This window comes from Dermacentor andersoni, chromosome 4 (genome assembly GCF_023375885.2).
Source record: "Dermacentor andersoni chromosome 4, qqDerAnde1_hic_scaffold, whole genome shotgun sequence".
NCBI lineage: Eukaryota > Metazoa > Arthropoda > Arachnida > Ixodida > Ixodidae > Dermacentor > Dermacentor andersoni.
The window spans coordinates 205,494,958-205,522,604 of NC_092817.1; the positions used below are offsets into that span (position 1 = coordinate 205,494,958).

The following is a 27,647-nucleotide window of genomic DNA, read 5'->3' on the forward strand; positions in this document are numbered from 1 at the left end:
TCATTCTTTGGAAATTGGCAGTTTGTGTCTAACCTCTTCCAAGCCAACTTGGATCGCTACTTATCACGTGCTCTCCGAGGAAGACCTCTTAGTTGATTTTTTTAAAGCTATGGGCCTAGCCTGTATGATTCCAGTAGTCGGAATTGTTGACTGTATGTGTTACATATTCCTCCTCTCGTCGCTGTCACCCATCATGCGCCTTTTGTTTGCCTCTTTCTCCCTTGTCCTTCCCCTAAAGCAGAGCAGCTGCCCAGAGGAATGTACCTCAGGCCGACCTCTCTGCGTTTCGTGGCGCTAAGCCTTTCGCTCTCTGACGCGAACATAGGTCGCTCAGTGTGCGCCGTTCATCAATGAACCTCTTTCATTCAAACTTGGGTTACTGGGTGTGTGCCGCTCTTCGAGTACAATAAAAGCTTTTGAAAATTTTACCGATGCTTAGCGCAACCAAACCCGTGTCTTATATGTAGAGACAATCTCTTCTGAAGATTTTCGAAGGGTGCTTAAGCTTCACCTTTATTTGTGGAACGCGATAGCATTCAAAGGTCCCTGACTGTTTCTCACGCTTCCCGACAACTGCAGCTTATGTAACCGGAATGTTGTTGTTTTTTCTAGAAACGCTGGCAGCAAACGCTATGCACAAAGGTGAGCTTTCTGGTAGAAACGCGGCCTCTTGCGTGGGCCGCGATGCGACGGAGGCGAGCGCCGTCTCAAGGAGTAGCAAGGAAACTCCCACGCCGTGAAATCTTCGACATGGTGACCGCTCTATGCATAGTAGAAACGCTGGAAAAGGGGTTTATGTTTGAGTTTTCGCGTAACAGAATTATGATTTCTCGTATATTCAAAATACAGTCCGACGCTATCGTGTCTGTAGGTTGTCGGCAAGCCATACTTTATGATTTTTGTGACGTGTTTTACAGTGAGAAATTCAATTAGTTCAGTAACTTCATTGTGCTAGTTGGAGGGACTGTGTTGTTGGGTATGGGTGGTTCGGGATGAGGTTTGCCGAAATGACGCCCGACGCCGGATTTTCTGCGACACAGGGCTCTTAACCACCATGGCGGTAATACTATGCATTCGAACGCGCGTCACGCGCAGACTTTGCGGCGGCGCCGCTAGACGGCAGCGCGTGTACAGAGGGAAGCGCGTGAGAGGAGCCTGGCTGCAGTACGGACCTTCTACATGACGCGTTTCGGCGGCGCAGTATGTCTCGAAATACTTTGTCTGGAGTGCTAATCCCATAAACTGGACAGTCGTTCTGCGATGGTTCCTACATAATTCTCCTATAATGCGTCGCATTATTTGCCTCATTCAGGCACTTTGAATCGATCTATCCATCTATCTTCTTACACCGATCCAGTGGACAAAGTTGTCGACTAGCTTGGCCGCTAGGTGTGTACTCGTAGTCGTGACACCACCGTGGTCACTTCTCTAATTGGATATGAATCAGAATATTTATGCAATGACATCCACGGCATGACAAGATATGATATGGCATTTGGGCCACTAGGCGTCACGTGTTCGTTCTCGTGATGACATCGAGGTCATTTCTTTAAATATGAATATGTCAGTATATGCATGAAGCACGCATGCGTACATAAGTGACACGACATGGCATACATGATATGACATGTAGATACGTGACATGAAAGACACATGGTAACACTTTACGGAACTCAAAATGATGCTGGATAGCCACCAGCCTGAAAATGCATCGCATGCCTGCCATTAGCACAGTGCGTGGGATCTGGACAATATTTTTCAGATGTTTCAACCTTGTGTCCATTAAGTCATTGAATGTTTTCTTGAGATGTAAAGTTGCTTTAAAAGTAATACGTGGAAAGCCAAGCTATTATATTACCTCCGTTTTACGAAAGCAGGGTTTGGGTACGGGCTAGTTGGTTTTCCATTGCAAACATCACTTGCGGCGCGTACATAGACAGGGACCAAAAGAACGACGAAGACAAGCACTGACTTCCAACTGATATTTATTTTGAGTAACGCGCATATATACCAAGGCACCAAGACAAAAGCACATCCCCCCTCTCCTCTCCAAGCATAAAACCGACATGAGTATGCATTAAAATTGAAAGAAACCATGACCACCGCCTTAAGATGAAGGAGAGCGCATGTGCGACCTCAGAAAAGCAAGTTTATTATCTGTTAATGCAATTGACGGCTTACTAACAGAGTCACCTTCAGCGATCGCTGCTGCTTCAATGATATTTGAAATTGGTCGTTAGGATGCCTAGCTAAGATAGCGTTCTTCTTTTCTAAAAGCGGGATACAGCCGCATTGTGTACAAAAAACTTGTTTTATCAGCATGAGGTGTAAATGGGTGGGAACTGCATTAAATAAGCTTGAAAAAGACAGCGCATTGTGCATCAGATTTGTTGCGAATGAGAAATCACACGAGCCCCGCTACTGTTCCTCCAGTAAAACATTCCATGCAACTGCTATCCGATTGCTCACTTTTGCATAGTTATGTGATGCAATAATCGTAAACAGCTTCGGACATTTCTTTCGCTTGTTAAAAGTTGTATTGCGCTACTACCACTGAAAGGCTCGCTTTAGTTCACATCGATCTTCCAGTATCCCGCCTAACTGCGTCGGTGGTTCCTCACATCGATGTCGTTTCGGAATGCACAGCCACGACCCGGAACCACAATTAGTCGTCGCGGAGCACAACAGCGGCGCGCTTTTCAGTGCCGAGCCGAGCTAATCGAAGCGAATCGGGCGGCGTATACGGTCGCGCCCATTACCGTCTATGACGCATCACGTAGCGTTGAATGGCGCGCGCGACAGGAAGAGCGCGCCCGTCGACTCGCCTTCCGTAGTGTGCGGCCCAGTTGCGCATTCATCACGCGTTACTGCCTTTCGCTGTCGGAAACCGCTAGTCCCGTCGCACTTTTGGGCACCGCGCCGGACGCGCAATCTCATCGCGACACGCTTCGACGCAAAGAACCGATTGCCCTCCGTCAATGACCGCGGGCTGCTGGACGGACATTCCGCGACATTTACCAACATGTAGGCGCTGTCCCGTTGCTCTACGTAATGGTGACTGTCCTGGTCATTCAAGAGACTCGCTTAGTGCGTGCAAGTGGACAGCGAAGCCCCCACCGTGGGCAGAAAGCGAAAACCGCCATGCGACCGGGGCGACCAGCTCGGACTCACAAAAGCGGCGGTGCCCATAGCCATCTTAACCGCTCACCACATTTCGCAACTACTCCTACTTGGTGTACAAAGCTCTTAAAGCGAAGCCTGATAGGGATAGGCTAGAGTGTACTAGACAATGGTCGAGTGGGACGAACGCCGCTCTCCCGCTAAGGCGTCGCGTGTGGAAATATTGTGCAAAGGCGCTGCGACCGAATTTGATTGGGGCGGAGACGCGCTTCGCGGCATATTCGACATAATTGCGCTGCGGGCGCTGAGACGGAGTGCGCGCGTACGCTCTTGTATTGCTACATTATTTGAACTGCAAATTTACAATGACAACCTTTTGTTACGTATACATGGCATACTTTTGTTACGTGGCTGTTACGCAGAGGGCCCACCTGTTCCTGAGAGAATTAAGGCATGGGTAATATACGGTTCTGCTGAACAAGTTCTCAGGTCTCACTCAATAAAAACGTCCCTTTTGGGGCAGCCTGTAAATCTGCTAACTTGATCCAGGCAAGGAAAACATTTTTTTGACAGTCTTACCATGCCTGCAACCCATTAAAACTGGTACGCAATGTGGTACCACATTTATCTTTTTCAACGAACACAGCGGATCTACGAATATCTGTACGCGTATGTGAGGCATTCCGCTCCTTTAATTGCTTAATTATTGTCCTTATGATAGAGAGCCAGATATCTGAAACAGCCGTTTATAATGCAAAAGCTGCTTAGTTAAGCGGACGTACAGGTGGGAATGGCACTACATTTAGGTATAAAATGTAAGCGTAGGATGTTTTTCTGAGAAACCAGAGTCAAGAATAATTTCCTTCCTTTACACCTCTAGAAAAATGCCGAAGGACGCAGCTACCTTTGTTTTCTTTTTTTCTTTCTTCAATTAAACAAATTCTGGCGTTTTACGTCTGGCGATATGATTATAAAGCTCCCTGTTCAGTTCTCACAACCTGGTTTTTTTTACCATACACCTAAACAGATGACAAAAGCGTCATTCCCCAATTTACACACCATTGATGTAGTTTCGACAATGTACATCAATGGTGTGTAAAATGGGGAATGACTGTTAACACGAACCCCTGTGTCTGCCTTCCAGTAACTCGCCAAAAAAATCCCCTGTCATATACCTACACATTAGGACCTTCACCATTACAAGAAGTAAGTTGCTACAAATATTTCGGTGTAACACTCACTTCAAACCTGTCTTGGAATCTTCATATTGATAATTTTTGTTCATCCGCCTTCCGCAAGCTTTGTGTCCTTAAACATAAATTTAACACTGCTCCCACTGATGGTAAGCTGCTCTGCTATACTGCTCTTGTACGGCCAAGACTGGAGTATGCGTGCATCATATGGGATCCTCATATTAAGCGCAACATTGATTGTCTTGAACGTATTCAGAGAAAGGCCGTAAGATTTATTTTTAATAAATTTTCAGCATTAGGCTCACCTTCCGATATAATGCAAGCAAATGGCATTCCCCTATTACAGGCATGAAGGCAAATATTTAGATTAGAATTTCTTTCCCAAGTACTAGAAAACAAACTAGTGCTAGAAGCATCAATATATCTGTCGCCCGTAACTAGCAGGCCCGCCCGACACCACAATGAAAACGCTCTAACCTCATATTTTGCTCGCCCAGACCTATTTAAGTTTTATTATTTCCCCAGAACCATTAGTGAGTGGAAATGCCTTATAAAAGCAAGTGCACTGTGATGTAACCTTTCTGAGCCTGTGTTATTGTTGCTTTTCTTGTAGCTGTCTCTCTTGTATTTCTTTTGTACTTGTATTGACCACCCTGGTTGGACCATGAGTCCGCAGTATTGTATAATTAAATAAAAAAGTACATGAGTATGTTTCTTTAATTTTGTTCTCATCGAATTCCGCCAACTGGTTTGAAAAACTCAGCTCGAGTTCAGCCGCGCAGCTCCATATCCACTACGTAGCCACTAATTAGGCTACCGCGCCGCTTATTTTTATTTCATTTTTATTTTTATCTTTTTTTCTTGTTAAGCATGGCCTAGACGAAACAGTTCACACGGCTTACAGGCCAATGATCAGCACATGTAATGGCTACGTAAAATTGTTTTCGGCGCCTTAGGTCCAATCGGAATAAAAGAACCCGTACCAATTACTCTGCATTCTGTTACGCTAGGAAGACGGAAACACGAATGGAATGTTGCACTGCACTTTTTTTTCTGTAAGAATACTTCTGGCAAGTCGGAGCACAGGACGCAGGATGGGACATATATGTTTTATTTGTTTGAAGCGGGAAGCAGGAGGTTTACATATGTTTTCCCTTCTGCGTTTCGCGAGACCTACTGATGGAAATCTATATGCGCCAATACACACACACGAGATACAGGCTGCTTGGAGAACAAGAAAAATATTTGTTCTCCAAAGGATGCGGTACAATAACATAGTAAAGTGAAAGCCGATACTGCAGCCGCACTGCACCCACAATCCCCGAGCGCCATTAAAAAAAAAATTTAATAACAAAGACATAGAAATGCATCTGTTCCTAAGGCAATAAATACATGCCATATCGAATTACAAACACCATTTGAGAGGTCTGAACGCATATATCACCGCGCTAATTAGTACGTATGACTTTTCTGAGAAGTATCGGAAGTAGTTTACAACTGCATGATTTATGCGGCCCAATCTACTTCGGTCGCAGCGCCACCACAGTACTTTTGGTCGTCGCGCGCCTCACGACAAAGCATGCGCCGCCCCCAGACGCTCGTGACACTCAACTGTATTCTAGAACACTCTAGGCTAGGCGAAGCGAAAATCCGTCTGTCCTCGCCTGTGTAGAGAAAAGTCCTCCGTCGGAACCGTCGGCACATGCGTGCACCCCGTAGGAGCGAACGGAAATGCAAGGGAAGAAGAAATGACTGGGTTTGAGGATGACGTAGGTAGACTCTCGCATAAACGTTCACGGTAAATTGGAAACGGCGCACTTGAGGGAGCGAGCACAGTTGTGTATAGGCGAAGGCGATAGCATTCGAAGAGTCCTGACTGCTTTTCACGCTTCCCGGCAACTGCAGCTTACGTAACCCTAATGATTAGCGGGAAACGGTGGCGGCGAACGCTGTGCACGAAGGCGAGCTTTCCGGTCGAAACGCGGCCTCTTGCAAGGGCCGCGATGGATGGATGGATGAATGGATGGATGGATGTTATGAGCGTCCCCTTTGGAACGGGGCGGTGGGTTGCCCCACCAAGCTCTTGCTAACATACTTCCTGATGTCCTGTCTAGGTTAGAAAATAAATAAATAAAAAAAAACAATATGAACTCCCACAACCAAATTTTCTGACGACCTATTGCGAACTTTGCTTTTCTACGTCTCCGTTTTCTGTCGTTTCTCTACTCTTCTTCCACCAATCTTCCTATTGCTTGTTACTAATCTCTGCTGCGGACATATTTCTCTTCCCCTGTGTTCGCTGAACCCAAGGGCTTCAAGGAGGCAAGTGGTGCCTAAATTGACCGCTGGGCAGATGACTTCACATTCTATTAAAATATGCTCCATCGTTTCCCTAGCTTTACCGCAGCAAGCATATCCTTCATCTTTCTCAAATCGCGCTTTATGGGTGCGTGTTCTAAGGCATCCATACCTCACTTCAAAAAGTAATGAGCTTCCGTTTGAGTTATCATCAATGGTTTCTTTCCTGATTTCGTTTTTTCTCTCAAGTAGTTGCTAATGGCCGGTTTCTTTTCCATTGTCGCCACCCATGAGATTATTTCAGCCTCTCTGACTTTCTGCTTGACGTTCGTTGTTGCTGTGTGGCCCACCCTACAGGCCACATAGTTGCTGGTAAGCTTCCTATTACTTTTCCTCTCCCAGCCTGAACATTCAGGCTGGGAGAGTTCAGGTTGCAACCTGAACACTCTCCCAACCCATTTACTTTCTTACATATTCCTCAGTCGTTCTTCATAATCAATTTTACTGCGGGCTTCCTTCACTTCAAAACTTCTCCAGCCCATATCACCCTGCACAGCTTCATTTGTAGTCTTCCCGCGAGCGCCCAATGCGAGGCGTGTCACTGACCTTTGGTTCCCACCGAATCCTGATTTTAAGCCTGATTTAAAGCAAACAACCGCATTCCCGCATTTCCAATGCAGCAGAGGTGAGCGCCATCTGTAGGTGTTGCAAGGAACCGAGCACGCCGCTCCATGGCCACCAAGACTTGCGCGCGCCGGCGCGCGCATATCGCGGACGCCGTGGTCGGTCTATGCCGGGTAAATACACTGGAAAAGTGGTTTTAGTTTCCACGTGACAGAATTATGTTTTCTCGTATATTCAAATTACAATCCGATGCAATCATGATTGTAGTTGCGTGTAAGTCGAACTTCACGATTTTTCTGGCGTATTTTACTTTGCGAAATTCAATTAGTTCACTCACTTCATTACGCTACACGGAGGGTCTGCGTGGTTGGGTTTGCATGGTTCGGAATGATGTTTGTAAAATGACGGTCGACGCGGGACGCCAAATTAATGATGCTGGGTTGTTGCGTACCTGAAACCTCTGGGATGCGGCACCTACGGGCACTAAGTCCTCTTCTTATCTGACAATGGCGCCGGCTTTTCTGCGACACGGGGCCCTTAACGTTATGGGGTTAACAATCAGAGAGATAGAGAGGCCTGCCATTGCCTGCGCTCCTCGTGACGTCGTCGTTCTCCGTCGCCGCCGAGCGCGCGCGCCGCAGTTTCTCTCCAACATCGACATCGGCAGGCCATGTGTAGTTCACACCACCGCAGAGCAAGCCCCGTACGAAAAATAACGCCGGGAACTGAACCATGAGTGCGTTCGTGTCCGCTGTGCCTATGCCAAAGCCCGAGCACAAGAACGAATTCGTGCAGCCTAACGCAACTGGCAGCTGCGCGCCGAGTATCCGGAAGCCTTTGAAGCCATGCCACTACGCAAGGCGGTATGTAAGCGACAACGCACGGCTGCATCTAGCCAAGAAGCAGGGCCTAGTCGCGAAGTGGAGCGCAAGCAGCAATGGCGTGCCGACGTTTCAAACCAGGAGGCCGAGCGACATCGCGACGCAGAACTGAAACGACAGCGGTGGGCCGAGGATGCGGCGGTGCGGGCCCGCGAGATAGAGGAGCAACAGCAGCACACTGGCGTGAACGGATTCGCTGGAGCCACCGCCTGCGAACGTGTGTAACAACGTTAGGAAAGAAAACACCAATAAGTAACCAAAAATGAGAAATACTTTAATGGAAACACGCCGGGTAAACCCCATGATAAACCCCATAAACCGGGGTCACACCTTTCAGCTTCGCTGGTTTACCATCCGTACTGAGTGCTTGGGAGGTTATTTTTTTTCGGAGCCCACAAAAGAAAAGCATAATTCTCGCAGTGTTCCGCTGTTGATTACATTCAGTGTGCCCATATGCGCTTGTGCCGGCTGAGGGCGAGAAGCTGCAGGATTTCACAGCATAATACAGGGCGAAAATCCCACTCATTTGTTGTCGCCTAGGACGTCTAAAAGGTGCCGGTGCTAACAATCCGAGGGAAATGTGTTCGTTCAGCGTCATAAAAGTGCGGTTGGCTTTGCCTACTACTCTTTCTTCCCGACGCAGTCCCTGTAATAAAACTGTGCCTCGAAGACTGGAAACTCTCACGGGCGAACTTCACCATCCATTCATTCGATCTGCCTTGGTTGGCATTATTATAAACTGGAATTATATATTGCAAGCACGTCTTCAAAAAGGAATCACTTCATTCGTACTTTTATGTATGCAGTTATTGTGACATTGTAGTTACGCTGAAATGCGGTTCCCTGAAAAACGATAAATTATATAACGCATGCCAATGCCCCTCTCTTAAAAAGCATCGTACCTATACTACGAACACGACAACGGAAAAGAAAAGCTCAAGCACACGCAGTAAAGAAAGAGTCCCAGAGTTAGTTAGCGCTGTTAGGAATGGCCGTACGGGGTGACAACGTGCCAGCTATTTCCGCCCGCTGCATGTGTTCCAATCGAACCAGACGGGGCGCACTTCAGAGAACTGCGGATAATCGGCGGCCACTAGGCGCGGGGTCAGCTCAGGAATGTGGTACTCGGCAGCGCCACCCTTGACGGAGCAGAGTTCTACGAAGCCCTCTGACATCGGCTCCGGACCTTTACACCTGTGTGTGTGTGCAAACCGAGTATGTGAGCCCGCCTCCTCCAAAAGGGCGGGTCATCTTCGGTGACGTCGAACGGTGACGTCGAACGATGACTGGACGAACGTTTCCGTTCGCTTGGAATCAAGGGGGGGGGGGGGGGGGGGGGGCGAGAGCTTATGAGCAGCGATTGTCGGCTGCTAGAGGGTGCTCGTTGTTGTGCTCGTTGTAGTGAGCTGTGTGCTCGTTGTCATGCTCGAAATGTACTAGTGAGCTGTGTGCTCGTAAGCTGTTTGCTGTATGCGTCGTCTTGCGGGCTCCATTTGGGAGTCACGCTAGACTGTCGATGTATGTCTTGTTTTAAATGTAAATCCTGTAAATAAATCCTGTTCACCGAGTTCCTCTCTACGACCGTCAACTCCTTCAAATCGTAGAGGCGAGATCGTCCGACGACTCCTACATCTGTTTGACAGCGGTGGGATCGTCCGACAACTCTTGCAGCGCTGGTAGAAAGGCTTAAGAAAGCCCACATGGACTACTTAAGGTCGTGAGCGGCGCCGCTTGGATCGCATAATGCCGTCTAGAACGACCTCATAGTCCAGTGCTCCAAGAGGTCGGGTGATCTTCTACGATTCGGAATAGCATCAAAGTTTCTCACTAAGTCCTCCTCGGCTTATTCGAATCGAAACCCGACCACGGTCGCAGGGCTTGTGTTCCACGCTGCGCCGTAGAACATTGTAGTGCCGGCTTTCCGTCCTCTGCTGGTTGTTGATACGTCGGTGGGCGAGCTGTCGGCCTCTTCTACTCACTGGAAATAGGCGGTAACGAAGAGATTTTCTGCGTCGGTGACGCGCGGTAGCATGAAGTCGAGCATCGTCGTCGGGTTGCTTCCATAAACCAGCTTGAACGGCGTCATGTGCGTTGTTTGTTGCCCCGCAGTGTTGTAAGCAAACGCTATGTACGGAAGAACAGCATCACATGTCTTGTGTTAAACTTCGACGTACATTGCTAACATGTCAGCGAGCGTATTGTTCGGCGTTTCTTTAGACCATTCGCCTGCAGGTGGAAGGCCATTGTCCTCCAGTGATTTGGCAGGCTATATTGCAGGATGGCTTGATTAAGCTCAGCTGTAAAAGTCGTTCCTCTGTCGGCAATGAGGACTTGTGGCGGACCATGTCGCAGCAGAATATTCTCCACGAAGAATTTCGCTACTTTCGTCGCACTACCTATGGGCAGAACTTTCGTTTCAGCGTAGCAGGTAAAGTAGACGGTGGCTACGGTGATCCACATGATTCTGGAGGTTAATGTTGTAAAGGGCCCAAATAAGTTCATCCCGGTCTGCTGAAACGGTCGGCAAGGAGGCTCGATATACTGTAGCAATCCCACTGGCGTTGTCGATGATGCCTTGTGTCGCTGGCATTCTGAGCATGTCTTAAAGCAATGGGCGACGTCGGCGTTCAAGCGCGACCAGTAATAGTTCTCCTGAATCCTAGCAAGCGTGCGAGAAACTCCAAGCTGCCCTGCCATTGGTCATCATGAAGGACGTGGAGAACATCCTGCCGCAGTGCTGAAGGTACAACCAGAAGGTAGTTGGCGTGGACTGGCCAGAAGCTTTCTTTTATGAGGAGGTCGTTTTGCAATGAAAACGATGATAATCCGCGCTGCATCAAAGTGTTTTCGTCCGGACTCGCACATCACGATAATATCGAATTCTTTCAGTCACAGGCTACACCCTGCTAGGCATCCTGAAGGGTCATATAAATTGGCTAGCCAACAGAGTGCATGTTGGTCGCTTACGACTTCAAACGGCCTGCCACATAGGTTAGGGGGAAATTTCCGGGTACCTAAATTATGACAAGGCTTTGTTTCTCCATAGTTGAATAATTGGATTCCTTTTTTGGACAGCGACCGGCTAGCGTATGATATGACCCTTTCAAGTGAGCGTTTCTTCATGGCTAGGACAGTGCTGAGGCTTAGGCTGCTTGCGTCGGTGTGGAATTCGGTATCGGCATCCTCATTAAAGTGGGCGAGTACTGGTTGTGGCTTCAGTGGTTTTCATTCCTCACATGCCTCGACTTGCGAAGTCTTCCTTAAATTCGAGTCGGATTTCGTGACAAGAGCCAGAGGCGCAGCGATGTGGAGGAAGTTTCTGACAAAGCGCTCGATAATAAGCACACAGACCAAGTAACCTGCGTACTGCCTTCTTGTAGATGGGCAGCGGACTGTTAGCAACCGCAGCTGCTTTCTGCGAATCGGGAAGGACTCCTGACTTGCTGGTGACGTGGCTAAGGAACACATGTTCTTCGTAGGCGAAGCGGCATTTCTCCGGCTTCAGGGTTTGCGTAGATGACTTCATGACCTCTAGTTCTGTCGCAAGGCGCTTAATGTGAACACCGATGTTTGAGGCAGGGTTGACGACTTAAGATAGACTAAGCAGCTCTGCCATTTCAAGCAAGCCAACGCATTTTCGATTAGACGCTGGAAAGTTGTGAGTGCCAAGTAAAGAGAAAATAACATTACCTTCAAATCACAGGCAGCGTCTCGCATGAAAATAGAGGTCTTTTCTCTTTCTTTCTTGTCCACTTTTATTTGCCAGTAGCCTGTCTTAAGGTCCATCGACCAAACATACTTTACACTTCAAAGCCCTTCCAAGGCATCGTCTATCCGTGGGAAGGAGCATGCGGTGTTCTTCGTCATTTTGTTAAGGAGACGGTAATTGACGCGAGAACGCACAGTTGCGTCATTACCGATACTGTAGGAGACGCCCACGGTCTTTTCGGCGGGTGGATAATGCCATGACGCAGAATTTCGAGAATCTGTTGCATTATAGCTTCACGTCTTCGCGTCGAAACTCGGTAAGGGCTCTGGCGCTGTTGTCGAGCGCATTCTTTTGTGATTATGCGATGCTTAGCTTGGTGTTTGTCCACTCCATCATAACGACGAGAAGCAGTCTTTGTACTGCTGGAGTAGACCTTTAAGATGCGCTTGCTTATGAGTTGGAAGATTCGGATTAGTATCGAAGGCTGGTCAAGTAACATGGGCCATCGTGTTAGGTTCGGCTGAATCCGAGAGAACTAACATATCGCTGACTGCTGTAACTTCTTCCATGAATGCAATATCCGTGGTCTTATTAAGGTCATTAAATTCATGACTGAAGTTTGTCGCCAGTGCCTGCGCATTCCCCTCGAACAATTACACGATTCCCCTTGTGACGCCCATTTCATGGTCGAGCAGCCGTTGTTGGTCACCCTCGACGACGCTTTCTATCTGTGTATGTGCGTGTTTCGGTGCCGACGAAAATAATAATACTGGAGCGGGGCGCTGACTTGATGTTCGCACTCAAGACATGGTGACTCAAAAACCCTCCGGCGGTATCGCTTGGTATTCGGGTAGTGTTATCGACTTAGACTACCGATCAATGATCGCACCGTGTTGGTTCAGGAAGTCCATGCCGAAAATTGTCTCGGCATGGACTCGCGGGCACTGTTGGAGGATCGCGACAGTCACAGCGTAGGTACTGTCGTGAGCGCTGATTGTTTCCGAGCAGATTCCAGTAGAAGCCATCAGGTATCCCCCACCCATCCGGATTTGAGTGCCTTCCCAATCAGTGTTTACTTTCCTCAACTTGGCGACACTGACGACAGAGTAAACGGCTCCTGTGCCGACTAGGGCGGTGAAGTTTTGGCCATTGATAAAAACGTCGAAGCCGGTGGTTGTTGGCCTTGCATTGCGGTTAGGCAGTGGCGTCAGAGCACAGCTGCGTTGCGTTGTACCATTAATGTTACATCGGGTTGTCAGGGCTCCTTTTCTAGGCGTATTCTTGGTTTCAAGGCTTCGCCAGTACCACGGTGTGCCGTCGCTATGTCGTGGAGACAGATCTTGAAGCGCCGTTGTCGTCTATAAATCATCTTCGAAATGTCAACTTACAGCACCCTCAGCTCAATCTGTTGGGACTTTTCGTTTTCTGGGTAAGGGCGAAGAGACCAGCGACGGCTTGGGCCACTGTGCGGTTCGCGCTTCGGCAATACGTAGCGGCCAGGTGATGGCGAACAGGATGATCTTCGAGGTCTCCATTGTGTAGCGGCGAGGTAGTCGGCGATATTATGGGACCGTTCATCTTGCTGTAAACGCGGCGCATTCACGGCAAACCCTCGTAGTCCCAAGTTGAGGTACGGACATTGACCTATGACAGGGCCGGCCCCGCATTGATGGCCGAGCAGGCGGTGGTCAGGAGCACACCACACGTCTGTCTTCCTCCGAGCATTCCACGTGCTGACAGGCTGACGGGCTGGTGGCTGTGGTGATGACTGGTGACGGAACTGCGGTGTTAAAAAACCCTGGCGTGGGCGCGGAGGGGTAGCGTGGCCGCGGACGACGGCGGCGTAGCTCATTGCTTTTGGCTGAGGATGCGGCGGTTCATGAACTCGCAGTGACTGCAGTATCTACTCTCGGATTATGTCATCAATTCAATCCACCTCGGGCTGAGTCGTAGCGACCACCTTTAGCAGTTCTTCGCGCACTTGTCTTATTGTCTCCCGCCAATGCCCGGAGCAGAGGACTTGAACTTCTGCAGAGTCTTGCACCGAGCGGCGATTGAATTGTCTAGTGCGTCTTTCCAGCGTCTTCTCGATTGTCCTGGCCTCTGACAGAAATTCTAATACATCTTGGGCGGATGGCGCCCCAGTCCGGCGAAGAGGTCTTGTTTTGTACTGCGCATGAGAAGGCGTACTTTCTTCTCCACAGTGATTCCCGGTTGGGCGGGACGGTAAAGACGCGTCACCTTTCCCGTGAATACAGCGATGTTCTCGTTAGGGAGCTGTATTCAAGTTTGCAGTAGAAGTTTGACCCTTTCTTTTCTCAGGACGCTTGTAAAAGTCTTTTGTGACTCCTCCCAGAAAAAGATCCATGTCGTTAACGGGGATCCTCGGTTTTCGAACCAAGCCCTGGCGGAGCCTTCTCATGAAAAAGAGACGTGACGCAGCTTGCCATCGGGGTTCCACTTATGCGTTGACTCTCTTTCGAACGTCTCGGGCCAGGTCTCCCGGTCCTAGGATGAACGCCTACAGAAAATGGGTGGCTCCTTGGGTGGCTCAAACAGGACCGCTGATGGCGAGGTGGCTGCTGATTTGGTATTGATCTTTTTGTTCTGCTCCGATAGAAGTATCTGCTCCGGGGGCAGGTTTGGTAGTCAGCGGCTTGCTCGATGGTCCGAGGGGGCATTGGCGTTGCCTTCACGGGTCGGGCTTTCGGTACATGAACGCACGAGAACCTCCACCAGATGTCACGTTGTAGTGGCGACGAAATGCGGTCCCCGGATAAAGGGTATATAAGAATACGTGCCAATATATGAATTGTTTCCACTGACATTGTAATGTTTCAAACTAGCCGTTTTGAAGTAAAAGAGCGGTTCCTACGGGGCCATGCCGTCACTGGTGGTGACAACCGGCGACGGGTGATTAGAGGTAATTATTCGCTAATTAACAAAGATAGCTAATAAACATTTAAACCTTTCTAATGTGGGCTTATTGTAATTAGGAAATGGAAGCGAGCTCTCCCCACAAGCCATACCAATTTTTTATCTGGAAAAATGGGGTTACCCGTTGACGGTGGCACGACGAGTTTCTGCTATCAAACGCGCGAAACCGAAAGCGAGCTGAGAGCCCCTGCGGCGACGTTCTGCTTACGTCACCCAGCAGCGGGCCGCCGGTGTGCTGCTGCTCCTCGCTGTCACCGTGTTTCCCTTAAACTTTGTTGAGAGTCAGTTCTGTGCGCGTCTACTTCTGCGCTTCTTGTCTAATGCATGTTGTATCCACAGTCACGCACTGATGACCTTTTGCTTGTTTGGTAAGGCACTCGTGGCCAAGCCCACGAAAGACCTCTGAGGCTGTCACGTTTTTCACAGCATTTGTTACAAAACATTGGGATGGAAGATGTAATGCACCGCCAAATGGCGGCCAGGCAAAAGCAGCCCGACTGCTCTTTGACGTTTTCGTTGTCCGCAACAAGCGGAACAGCGCATTCAACGGTGTGTATTTGCGCGTTCTTATGAGGACACAGTGCGTGAATTCGCTTCGACAGCGACGGGGAATATGAATTAGGATTGCACGTCAGTCACTTCAAAAACTATGCGAGGGCCGGAACAGAGGCCATCTCAGCGTGGGAGGAACGTTATATTCAGTGCCTTGTGTGGTGCGGTTGGCTGTAGACTGCGCCATATTGACAACACAGCCACGCTGCATACCGCTGCAGTTTGCTGAAACAGGACGCTACAAATAAACTATGTTAGAGAATGTGCGGCCGATATTCTATGGTATCACAGTTTCACTGTGACGAAAGACGACCTGTACAATTCCACCCAGACGACGCGGATAATGCCACGCAGGCGACAAAGGCGACGCATAGCTCCGATTCATTAAGCGGACGACCCACGTAAACACTTGCTGTCGATATCAAATGTTAATTTCAGCTGTAAGCTATTCAATTAATTTAGCACAAGAATATCGCACGGAAAGTAACTCTTGCAAGTTTTCAGCTTTCAGTGCATGACGTAGCATAACACGTCCCAATCGTTAGGGACACATCATGAACATTACGTCTGATACTTCATAATCGAGCCATGTCATTGTGCACTTTGCGGCCAAGATAACATAAAGCGGTTTCAAAATACAAAATTTGGACTCCAAATTACTCGCTTTATTTTTGTTTAACAAAATTCAAAAGGAGCTCTTTCAGCTATTTTCCACCGTGATTATCTGCAGCAGATGATGCCAGGCAGCCTATTTCTTGTTGTTTAATAAGTGCGTTCGGATGGGAAAGGATGCTACATCAGAGCCGGCTATTCCAATATACGTTTGAAAACTACACACACAGAAGTCACACAAACACAAACATGCTTAGTCCTCAAACACTCACTCTAAAGAGCTCTACAAAATTGTCCTCAGGATGCAAATTGCTGCCGTTGCGGATGCCACATATACTCTAAAACCAGCTAACCGCCGTGCTGACTCAGTTGCGATGGTGTTCTATACTTGTGAACAAGAGGTCTCGGGCTTCATTGACAGCCATGACAGCAGCATTCCAATCGGAGTGGAATGCAAAAAAACTTTCGCCTACGGAAATTTCGGTTCACTTTAAGTACTAGCGCAGGACAGTACGCGCAGCTCGGTGAAGCGTTCATGTATCTTTACAGCAACAAGATCGACGAGGTGATAGCCCTACTGATGCGAAATATTGTTCTTTGGGGGCTGAGACCACCCGGGAGATCAGTACCACAAGGAGGTGTACTACCTCTCATGGTGCTTTGGCAGCGCAGAATACCCACAAAACAGTAATTCACACAAGCTGTGGCTCTAAACACTTCAATCCACAGCTACCGAACGCCTGACGAGGATGTGTCTCTCTGTCCTGCTTCGCGCTGGACCACTTAACAATAATAGAAAACCAACTAGCCCAAACAACTACTACCCTTCTAAGTTAGAACACGCACATGTATGCCTGCATTCGGAATGATGCGTACAGTGGCGTAACTACGGAACAATGTGAGTCGGAACGCTAATTTCATTTGTACGAGTAGGTTGCGAAATGCTGTATAACTGTGCGCGTCTTCTATTTTATTGAGATAGCAATTATATCGACACAGGCGCATATATGCCGTCGGCGTCGAAATAATGTTCCGTATAAAGTCCAAGAACGATAATACCGTCGCCGGACGCCCCACGCTGTATTTTCCAGTGAAAGCATGCGAAGGTAGCTGTAGGTCGCGGCTAAATCTCGCCCGCGCGATACAGAGGAACACGGGGAGGAAGCGCGCCGTCTTCTGTCCCGCGCGAGGCATCCAACGTTTCAACGCATCGGGGGTAGGGGAGGGAGGGAGGCGGCGTTCTAATGTGGCTGCAACTGCGTATGTGGCGGCTGCTTGCGGTCGCGCGGCGGTGTCTTGACAGCAGTCTGCGTTGGGGGCAGAGTCTAGATGCGTAGACTGCTCGTAGTTTTGTGCGTGCTGTGTGAGCTCAACGTTCAGTTTGCGTTGAAGCACTAGACAACATGGAGGCCACTTCGCTCACTGCTGCTGCCGCGCTTCATAACGCCAGCGCTTTGATAGCGAGTGTCCGCGGTCAACGAGTGTGATATGTTGATGTTAGCTGGGCGCGCTGATACCATGCTTGTTAATTTGGTTAGCGAGCGAATGTTGACAAATTGATAACGGGCAATAAAATTACTATCCTTACTTCGCATGGCTGTCTAATTTGCTATCGCAATCGATGCTTCACTTTTCAGGCGAAACTCCGATTTTTAAAATTTTTTTATCGTTTTAAGTGCAAACTTATGTGTTTCTTTTATTACCATATTATTTATATATATGGTAGCCCACGTTGACGCGCGCTGTGGAGTTTAGTGGCTAAGGCAGGATTCGGCACATTGTAAGGCATTTAGTTGCCTGTTTGTAACTCCTTCCCACACAACCACCGTGTAATAACCATTTGTATGTCTTAACTATCTCGAATCTATAGCGTGTCACACTAAATTTATCACCAGTTGATTTCGCCCTATTCCAGAAAAAATTTTAAATTAATTATAACTTTAAGCAAGAGCGGTGCTAAAGAAAACGCTTGTACAAGCGCAGGTTCGAACAAGCACCCGAGCAGGAGTTTCAAAATAAAGTTTTGTGTTGCAAAAGGAAAATTAAGTTGTGAAAAATGGAAGAAAGATTGGTAGCGGAGAGAGATTGCAACGCGCGTCTGCTCGCATGCAACGGCAGTCACTCGGGTAAACCACGTTTAAAAGCGCCTCTTTGACTTTGAAATCTGTCGGTATTCCGCACAAAGTGCTGTTATCTTGTTAAGATGCGTTGGCTTGCCCTACGTGAAAGGAAGTCCCGAATTTTGTAAAAAATCTACCGCATGGACCGTTTTTTCTGGAAGAACTGCTATCACTCCGTTTATTGTAATTGTTTTACTCGATTCTCCCAGAGCAGTATATTGTTACGGAAGGATAAAAGAAGAAAAGGGAAGATCGCAGGACGCTGGCTGCTGCGTGTTGTTCCTTGTCAGCCATCTTAAGTACTCTGCTTGTATATATTTTGTAAATATAGTCTGTCTATATTCCCAACCTCCCCATAGCATATTGGTGGAGGTGTGGTAATATTATGCTAAGGAGAGATAGACGTAAAAAAAAGAGAAAAAGGCAAGGGGATGGACCAGAAAGGATACTACGGTTTATTAGCTTTACTTGGGAATGCGGGCGATAGAAAAATGAGAGTCGGCCACAATCATCGAACACCATCACAGCATCGGCTCACAAATTGAAAGCTGCAACAGTGCCCTCGTCGCCCTGAGCTACGATGTCCTGTGAGGTCAGTATTCTAATATGATTTCCTCTGATAAGTGTTTTTGTTCAAAGCGCTATTGCGATTGCGAGTGACTGTCTCTGCTAACGTTTGTCCCACATTCATCACACAATGCATTGTCGGCCCATCCGATTCGAAAAGCAAAAAAAAAGAAAAAAATTTAGTAAAAAGCCACTCCTAGCCGTCGCCGACAAAGCAGAGTTGCCTCGCACCAGCAAAGTTCCGCTCGGATGCGAAGAGAGGAGAGTCCAGGAGGTGCATCCTGTTGTCTTGAAAGCTTGTAGTGTTCCACATAAAAAAAGCGATACCTCGTGTGAGCACTCGAAGTTTTCTAGCGGCATCTGTGCTTGACATTGGTATCGACTCCTAATTGCGGCCTCGAAGAGAGGACAGAGCAGCGTTAGCGGTGTGTTGGTTATTTATAACGTCGGAGTGCCTTGGACGCAACCGAAATGTCACGTGGTGTGTTTTCTCGGCCAAGGTATAAATGACTTCTCCAATCTCTAATACCAGTTTGTTCGTGAGCTTCGCGTCGCAGGGCTGGTAGCCAAGACTGCAGAACTGCCTTGGAGTTACTGAATATTGATCACCTTAGAGATTGTTCCTGGCTGACGAGGTGAAATATCACGCGAAGTATTGCAATTTCGCAGCCGTCGATGTGGTTGGGTGGCACCTCTTGAAAGTGATGGTGGTAGCTCTCGCTGGGAGAGTGATGGCTCTGGACAAACACTAGAGTTGCTGATTCGTCACGTGGTCGGTGTACTCTTGTGCGAAAGTAGCAGAAATACATGTGTAAAAGCAGCACACGACAGCTCAAATTTCTTTTTTCTGATTCATGGTACGGTGGGCTATACTATAGGTGGAATCGCTGGCTCGCTGGATCGTTACGGTTTTTAAAAACATTACTCTTTTTTTTTATTTACTCCCTTTTGTGGGTGCACGACGACGAAGTGTCTCTTGGCGGAGTGTTGTTTTTGTATGTCTGGCTATTTCTGCGAAATCTCTAGTGCATATAACACTCGTCGCACCTAGTTGAGCGGCGATGGACGCGGACCGTCCAGGGCGTCTGCCGGAACCGGTGGCGTCAGCGACGGCCGCCTCCAGCAAACGGATCGGGCTACAGGCTGACAGCGACAGCGAGGGCGCCCATGTCTACTCGCTCAGCAGTGAGGACCCTTCTGATGACGACGACTAGGAACTTGTGCAGAGCCGCAAGGCGAAGAGACGGAACACCAGGACCTCATCGTCCTCCAGTACACAAGCTGTTGGGCCCGCGCGGAGCCCCGACACCAACACCATCTTGTTACTACCTGTGATACCCAACGGTAAGGTAAAGTGAAGCGGCCTAATAGACAATCTGTATCGATTCAGCTGGAGACTGTGATGCGCAACGAAATCACGGACATTAGAGTGAACACCTGAAAAAATGTACTGGCGGTTGATGTTCTCCATGCGGGTTGCTCTTAGCGCCCTAGCAAGGTAAGAGATCTTGATGGTATGCAGGTGCGCAATCACATCCCGCTGGGCTCTGATGTCATCACCGGTGTCATATACGACGCAGACTTGGCCATCCTCAGCAACGACTTGCCGATTCTGATTAAAGCAGCGATTGATCATGACGTCACTATTGATGTCTTGCGCCTGGGCAACTCGCGTTGCGTGAAGATAGTGTTCAAGGGCAACTGCCTGCCGTCGCATGTTCAGGTAGGCCACTTTCGTCCTCCTGTGCGGCATTTCATTCCGAAGCCTCTGCAGTGCCAAAACTGCATGAACCTAGGACACGTGAGCAGCGTCTGTGAGAACGAAACAGTGTGCCCCCGCTGCGCTGTGCCACACCCCGCGGATAAATGTGCGGCCACTGTCATTAAATGTCCAAACTGCCACGGATATCATGAGGCTTAATCAAAGGACTGCCCAAAAATTAAGAAACAAATTGCTATCTTAAAAGAACTGGCAAGAGATCGTCCTCTCATCGAGAAGCCGCCGCTAAAATCAGGAAGCGACGCTCCCGTCGCCGACGTTCTTCAGGGAAAGCTGCGTCGGTGACGCGGGTGCCACGTCCACTATCACGCCCACCACTGCAACCCAGGCCACGCACATCAGAAAGGGCTGCAATGGACAAAGGGACTGAGAAGAATGTGGCAACGCCTGGCCTGCGTTGCCTACGCGGCAACCGCCTGCAGATTCACTGCACGCCGACGGAAGCGATCTACCTCGAGCATCTCCTGTCGGTGAATTGACTGAACAGGATCGGCAAGTAGTTATAATGGTGCGATCACTAATGAATACGATTCACATGCTACTGAACAAGCTGCAGACACCGACAGCTCAAAGCGCACTATAAGTACTGGTCGTACTGAATCCAGTACTTGCAAGCCTAATACTAGAAATATGGCTCACCCAAACCTTTCTTTTCGCACTGAAGTTAGAAGTGCGACGATTTTTCAATGGAATTCCAGAGGATTGAAGTCCCGCATCTCTTATTTGCGCCAATTTGTCTTAAAGAACCGCTTTCCTATATTGTTATTTGCGAACCGAACGTATCAACTCCGCACAGATTAGCTCGTTACGAAGGTTTTGCTTATTCCACATGCGAGGAACGAAGCAACGCTCTCATTTACACCCGCACAGACTTGGCCTATGTTTCGCATACGGTTCAGCCTCACGACTACAACCAATACGTATGCCTCCACATCAGAAAGAACAAAGTGTATTTCACTCCTATTGGTTCTTACATCTCCCCATCAAGGCCACTTGACTGCGAAAGAGTGAAATATATATTACAGGAAACTGATGGTCGCTGGGTCATCACTGGGGACTTCAATGCGCATCACTTGCTTTGGGGAAGCACCTAAATCAACTCAAGGGGAAGGAATGTTGTGTCGTTTGCCTCTGATTGTGACCTCCGCGTCATGAGCGATGGTAGCCCGACGTATCTGCGATGTCCGGCGTATAGCAGCCGACTCGACCAGACCTTAGTGTCCCGGAGCTTCACGTCACATGTTAAATGGTTTTGTGACATCTAGACTCACGGGAGTGATCACATTCCGACCTACCTAAAGATTAATGGACTCACTCGGTCTTTCTCTCATCGTGTCTCGAAGAGCACTGACTAGACTATGTTCACGTCGTTTATGGAAGAAGCGTGTCGGGCAGATTCCACCGGCGATGCCGACGACACCATCGCCGAAGCAATGAAAGCCGCCAAGTGTTTATTATCAATGTCGTCAAACCATACGGATTTCGACATAGAACTTGAGAGACTTCGTGCGATTCAGCGGCGCGCAGAGCGACGATACAGACGCACTAAATGAGTTTGTGATCTCAGAGCCGCACGACGCATTCAGAAGAAAATTAAGTGTCACATAGACAAACTAGAGAGGGAGCGATGGAAGAGATTCTGTGAGTTACTGGACCCTTGAAAGCCGCTTTCACATATCTGGAAGAGAGTCCGTGGTCTTCGTTCATCCCCGCAACAACGACATCCATTAGCAGCTTTGGCCTTCCATCTTGGCCAAACTGAGCTTGGTGTGGCGAAGGAATTCTGTGCGAGAGCCACTGGCGAGTCTGTCAACCCCAACATTGTTGTGAGTGACCTCTCTGCCACTCGGGTATCAGAAATGGACGTGTCCTTTACCATGGGCGAACTCGAAGCTGCCCTGGCTATTTCGAAACGATCATCCTCTCCAGGCCCTGACGGCGTCACCTATGCTGCCCTGGGACACCTTGGACAAGAGGCAAGAAGAGCGCTTCTGAGCATTTTCAAGAACGCATGGAATAGAGGTACAGTTGCCCAGCAATGGAAGTTAAGTCGGCTGGTAACTTTGCTAAAGCCGCCAAAATCTCTGTTGGATTTCGCGGGATATCGCCCTATCGCTCTGGCCAGCTGCATCGGAAAAGTTGAAGTTGAAGTTGAAAATTATTTGCATCATCACAATGCGGGAATGCTCGTGCAAAAAATAAAAAAATGAAAATCAATTCACTTGAGAAGCGCCCGAGTCCCCTTTCCATGTGATGGAAAAGATGGTCCTTGCACGTCTAGAATGATAGCTCGAGCGTTACAACATCTGCACAGCTTCCATGGCAGGCTTTCGTTGGGGTCGTTCGTCAGTTGATAGCTTCATGGACCTGACACAATTTAACTTTTGTGCAACAGGAGAAAAGTCTTAAGCGCATATCAGTTGCGCTCTTTCTCGATAAGGAAGGCGCGCAACGTTGCACATGACGCCGTCATCAACTCCGGGAGACTATTGGAATTGGCAGCCTTGTGCTTCACTGGTTATCCAGCTATACCACTCGTCGGTCGTTTTTTGTACAAACAGAAGATGGCCCTACAGTTGAATATTACACTTACTGCGGCGTGCCTCAAGAAGGAGTATTGAGTCCCACGTTGCTCAATATGACACTCATCGGACTAGCTGAAGTTTTACCTAAAACAATCTACCTCTCGATATAGGCAGATGACATCTGCCTTTGGACGTCAGCGGTAACTCGCCTTCAGGTTCGCGCGCGATTCCAGTGCGCAGCAACTTTGACATCAGCATCCCTTCAAACACAAGGCTTGAGTGTATCGACCGAGAAATGTGCATTGATTGCGTTCACATGTAAACCTATGACACCATACACAGTCTCCATTAACGGACACCATATCACCTATGGAAAGATCCATCGATTCTTCGGTTTAATAATCGGTCGAAACCTTTCCTGGAGCCCTCATTGCGCTTACCTGAACAAAAAAAAAACTGCTGTCGATTGCTCAGGTACTGACATTCATGTGCGAGAAAGCATGGGTCACATCTGTACGCTCCATGCTTCCGTTGTACAGAGCTCTATTCCTAGGCTATTTACATTACAGCCTTCCAGTGTTGTCCAGAACGTGCGAGTCAATTATTCGCTCATTGGAGAGCTTACAGTGCCAAGCATTGCGCACGTGTTTAGGACTTCCTCGCTGTGCACCAACAGCTGTAACAATCGTGCTCGCCAAAGATCATTCCACCCAAACATGCGTTGATGTGGATTGTCTCAGGACGCACATCCGTCATCTTTCCCGCGTGCCTGATCACTTGGCGTTCTTGCCATCGCAGAGACTGCGTGCAACGTTTTCTGAAGCTGTAATCACCCATACAGATTGTCTTACATTAGGATACATACCAGCAGCAAGGCCTTCATTACCCTTGTGGTGTCTCCAACAGCCTCAAGTACACCTCAGTATTCCGGGTGTAAAGAAGAAGGCCAATCAACCAACAAAAGTTCTAAGACAGATGACGCTGCTAATAATCAATGAGACATATGGGGACGGAATACAGATCTATACTGATAGTTCGGTCTCGCCTACCAGCTCTTCAGGTGCCATTGTCATTCCGGCTACGAAATCCACAAGTTCAAGCTGTCCCACATGACAAGAGTGCTGCTGTCAAATATCTCTTCCAAGAGACACTTAAGAAATGGGTCATTTTTTGCGACTCTAAGGCAGCACTTCAGAGTCTGCAATTTGCCCTATATCATAGGACTCATGAGCATCTGACATATGAAATAAGAGAAGGTCACCATCAAGCTATCGCTACAGGGTATGAGATTATATCTGAGTAGCTACCTGGACATACCGACATTGCTGGTAATGACATCACTGACCAAGCCGCCCGGTTTGCCCATCAGGATGCCCGACCATTTCGAATCCCCTTATCAAGAATTGACGCTACAAGAAAGCTTAATATTGTGACTAAAGCTATGAAACACAAATACTGGTCTTCTCCCAACCTCCCGATGTGTCACCTTCATAGGCTGGATCCATCCTTAAAGGTACAAGTGCCATCAAAAATTTCCCGTTCTGAGGCGACAGTATTGTGCCGCCTCTGGCACTGGGTGGCATTTACGAATGCCTACTCGTTCCACATTGGAATGAGCTTGCCCATGTGCGACTCTTGCGGAACCACACAAACCATTCGACGTATCCTATGTATCTGCATCCAATACGACGTCGAGCGCGATGTTCTCCAGGCAGCAGTGAACCAGCGGGACTCTAGACCATTTTCCGTAATGAAGATCCTTGTACTCTGGCCATACGCTTCGATGGCACAGAAATCCACGAAAATGCTCTTGGAATGCCACAAGTCCACAAGTCTTGGGAAGCATGCGTAAACTCGGTGCGAACCTTCCACTGTGCTCGAAACTGTGCGCTCTCTCTCTCCTTTCTCTCTCTTTTCATCCCCATACCCCCTTCCCATAGTGCAGGGTAGCAAACCGGACGTGCGTCTGGTTAACTTCCCTGCCTTTTCTGTATTCTATTTCTCTCTCTCTCTCTCTCTACTCCCTTTTGTATTTATCTTGTCCCACAACAATAATGGTCACCTGTCTTGCCTGCATTTCCTGTCTTTAACGCTGCGAGCTCGGTACTTCCAAGTCACGAAGGGCATGTGCGTTATATGCGTGACATAGCATTCTCGACAGGAAAGTAGCGAGAGCAGCATCTTCAAGAAAGCAAACGCAAGCGAGGCAGATGACGATAATTGATGTTGGACAAATATGCACCCCAAAGGCGGCAACTGTTTTAAGAGTGTGAATTCTTGTATTTGGCCCCTGTGCAACGCTCTACACAGTTCTGTCCTACCACATCACCGCAAAGAGCCGTGGCTGTCTTGCTTTAGACAGTCGGCGGGCACACTTTGGTAGTGTAACTCGACTTTCCTAAGCACTCGAGGGTTCGACTGTGTTGCCCAGTTCCATTAACTTAAAAAGCTTCTCTCTACGTTGACTTCTTGTTTTTCCTCTCAGAATGTGGAAGAAGCAGAGATCTCTCAAGGTTGACTTTTATCACGCCATGTCTTTTTATTGCCTCAGCTATTATGTGGACACTCCAAGCACAGTTCCGCCGTCTTTATCGGCGTCAGCGTCGCCGTGATGTTCCGTATGAAATCCAAGTGCTATGACAGCGTGGCCGCGCGCTGTATGCCGAGCGTGCGAGTGAAAGCGTGCGAGGGTGAGCCGAGCGTGGTGCCTCGATCTCGCGCGCGCACGAGAGATAGGTGGAGAGGAAACGTCTTCTAAACTGCGCTTTCTTGTTTACCCTACTATTAACACGCCTATCTGAGAAGTTTAAAAACAAACATCTAGGAAGGCATGATCGGGAAACTCTACTATAAATGTAGTGCTTATCTCGGATGACCGAGTAGGCAGCACTGAATCAGTGGCGGTAAGTTCATCAGAGCGTGGATGCGACCAAATGTGATGAAACGACGTATATCGGCAATTGGCTGAAATACGGTGGGTGAGTTAAAATACCACTAATGTCACATTCAATACAGCTTCTCAATCAGTGTCGTAATCCTCATGATCATCATTATTGACCTACATTATGTGCAGCGCAGGAAGAATACCTTTCCTATTTGCTTCTAAAGAACCGTGTCCTCTGATCAAGAAACACGACACTATAGTGCGACAAATTTTCTCTTTTATTTAACCGGCTCGAACTCCAACTTCGCTAGAGACTGGGAAATTAGAATTTTATTGGTAAATGAAAAGTTGATTTCAGGCCAGTTTTCCCAAAGGCATCGTTTTTACTTTATAAATTTTTAATTTGCATTTACACTTTATACATTTTTACTATTTAAGGTATTTTTAAAAGTCGTATGTGGCCGGTTGCCTAGCTTTTGTCCTTGAGCTGGATTATTCGAAGAGGCGGGCATCATCAGCACGCGCAATCAGAGCACACATTTAACTCATTAACAAAAATGGACGAATTAACTTCTTATTCAATTAATTTTAGGCAAATACTGCAATTTCCGAATAGTATCCGGTGAAATTGCAGAATGCACTCACTTGAAGTGAATTTCCAGGATTACGCCAGTTTCAAGACATTATTTGCCAAAATGTAAGAGGAAAGATATGGATGTTCCTATTACCTTTGTGATTCAATTCATAAGATAGCGTTTTCTTAAAAAAGTCAGTGGACCAACAGCGCATATTTAAGCTGAGTTTGACGCGCATATCTCCAAACATTTGTCATTCTAGAAATTCCCTCCGTGTGGATAAGCCTGTCATTCTCCCCCGCTACAAAGTGTAAATTGCTATATCTGACCTAATGTGAATAATTAAGAAGTTGACTAGTGAATTGCGGTTAATTGGTTGAATATTAGTTTCAATTTATTCTGCAGGTAATGTCCGCCTATCTGAACAATGCAGCTCAAGCACTAGTTATCGGTGACACGTGATTTTCAAGACTTCCACAAAACCTAAAAATGATCACCTTGCATTCTTCTCCGCAGTGTACGATGTTAGTGCCGCCATTGAGATCAGCGCCCACGCCTGTGATTTCGCTCGAACTCACAGGCGTGGGTGCTGAGCTCTATGGCGGCGCTAAAATCGTACTCTGTCTCCCTCCTTGTCTCTCCTCTCTTATTTGGATCCTTCGCTCGAACATTTGCGCCATGGAATCGACTCGTGCTCGTTCATTCTCACTGACTGTAAGTACACGCGATACTCAAGTTGCATCAACGAACATGCTTCACATAGTTGCCATTGCGATATTGAGCTGAAGTAGACGTCTATCGGCAGCCCTTCTCAGGTGTCGTCCAATTGTTCGCAGCGAACACCGCGAGTGCGTCATACTGCGTTGTTTTATTTTTGTTGTTCGTTAGGAATGTCTCGATGCGGCTAACTGACAAAAAAGAGTGCTGCTCAAATTCTAATAAACTTTCTATTCTAATAAAATTCTAATAAAATTCTAATAAACTTTCTATTGCAGGTGCCCGCGGCAGACGTAGGTGGCGCCACTTTCGACTCCGCTATTCGGCACCAATAGCCACGCGTACTAGTCTTCGCGCACGCGCGCTCTCAGATGTGCGTTTCCAAGTTGTCGAAGCAGTAAGGTGAAGTGCAACGCTCGAGAAAATACAGTGTGCGATAAAGGAAGACAACTCTGACTGCTCTCACCCAACCTCTCGGTTCCTAGCGCCTTCAGGACATTTCGCAGTAGTTAATGGGACTGGGAAACAGAGTACCTAGAGTTCTCACGCGCTG

At 48.0% G+C, this 27,647-nt stretch overlaps 1 protein-coding gene across 1 annotated transcript in view; it reads left to right on the forward strand.

Annotated features, from left to right (window-relative positions):
• Positions 1 to 27,444, forward strand: part of LOC126538380 (pseudouridine-5'-phosphate glycosidase-like) — a 350,937-nt gene extending 323,493 nt beyond the window's left edge. The window contains exon 13 of the mRNA XM_072288014.1: positions 27,373 to 27,444. Within this exon, the coding sequence (XP_072144115.1) occupies positions 27,373 to 27,429 (57 nt within the window). The 3' untranslated portion in view covers positions 27,430 to 27,444. The remainder of the gene's footprint in view (positions 1 to 27,372) is intronic.
• Positions 27,445 to 27,647: the final 203 nt, after the last annotated feature.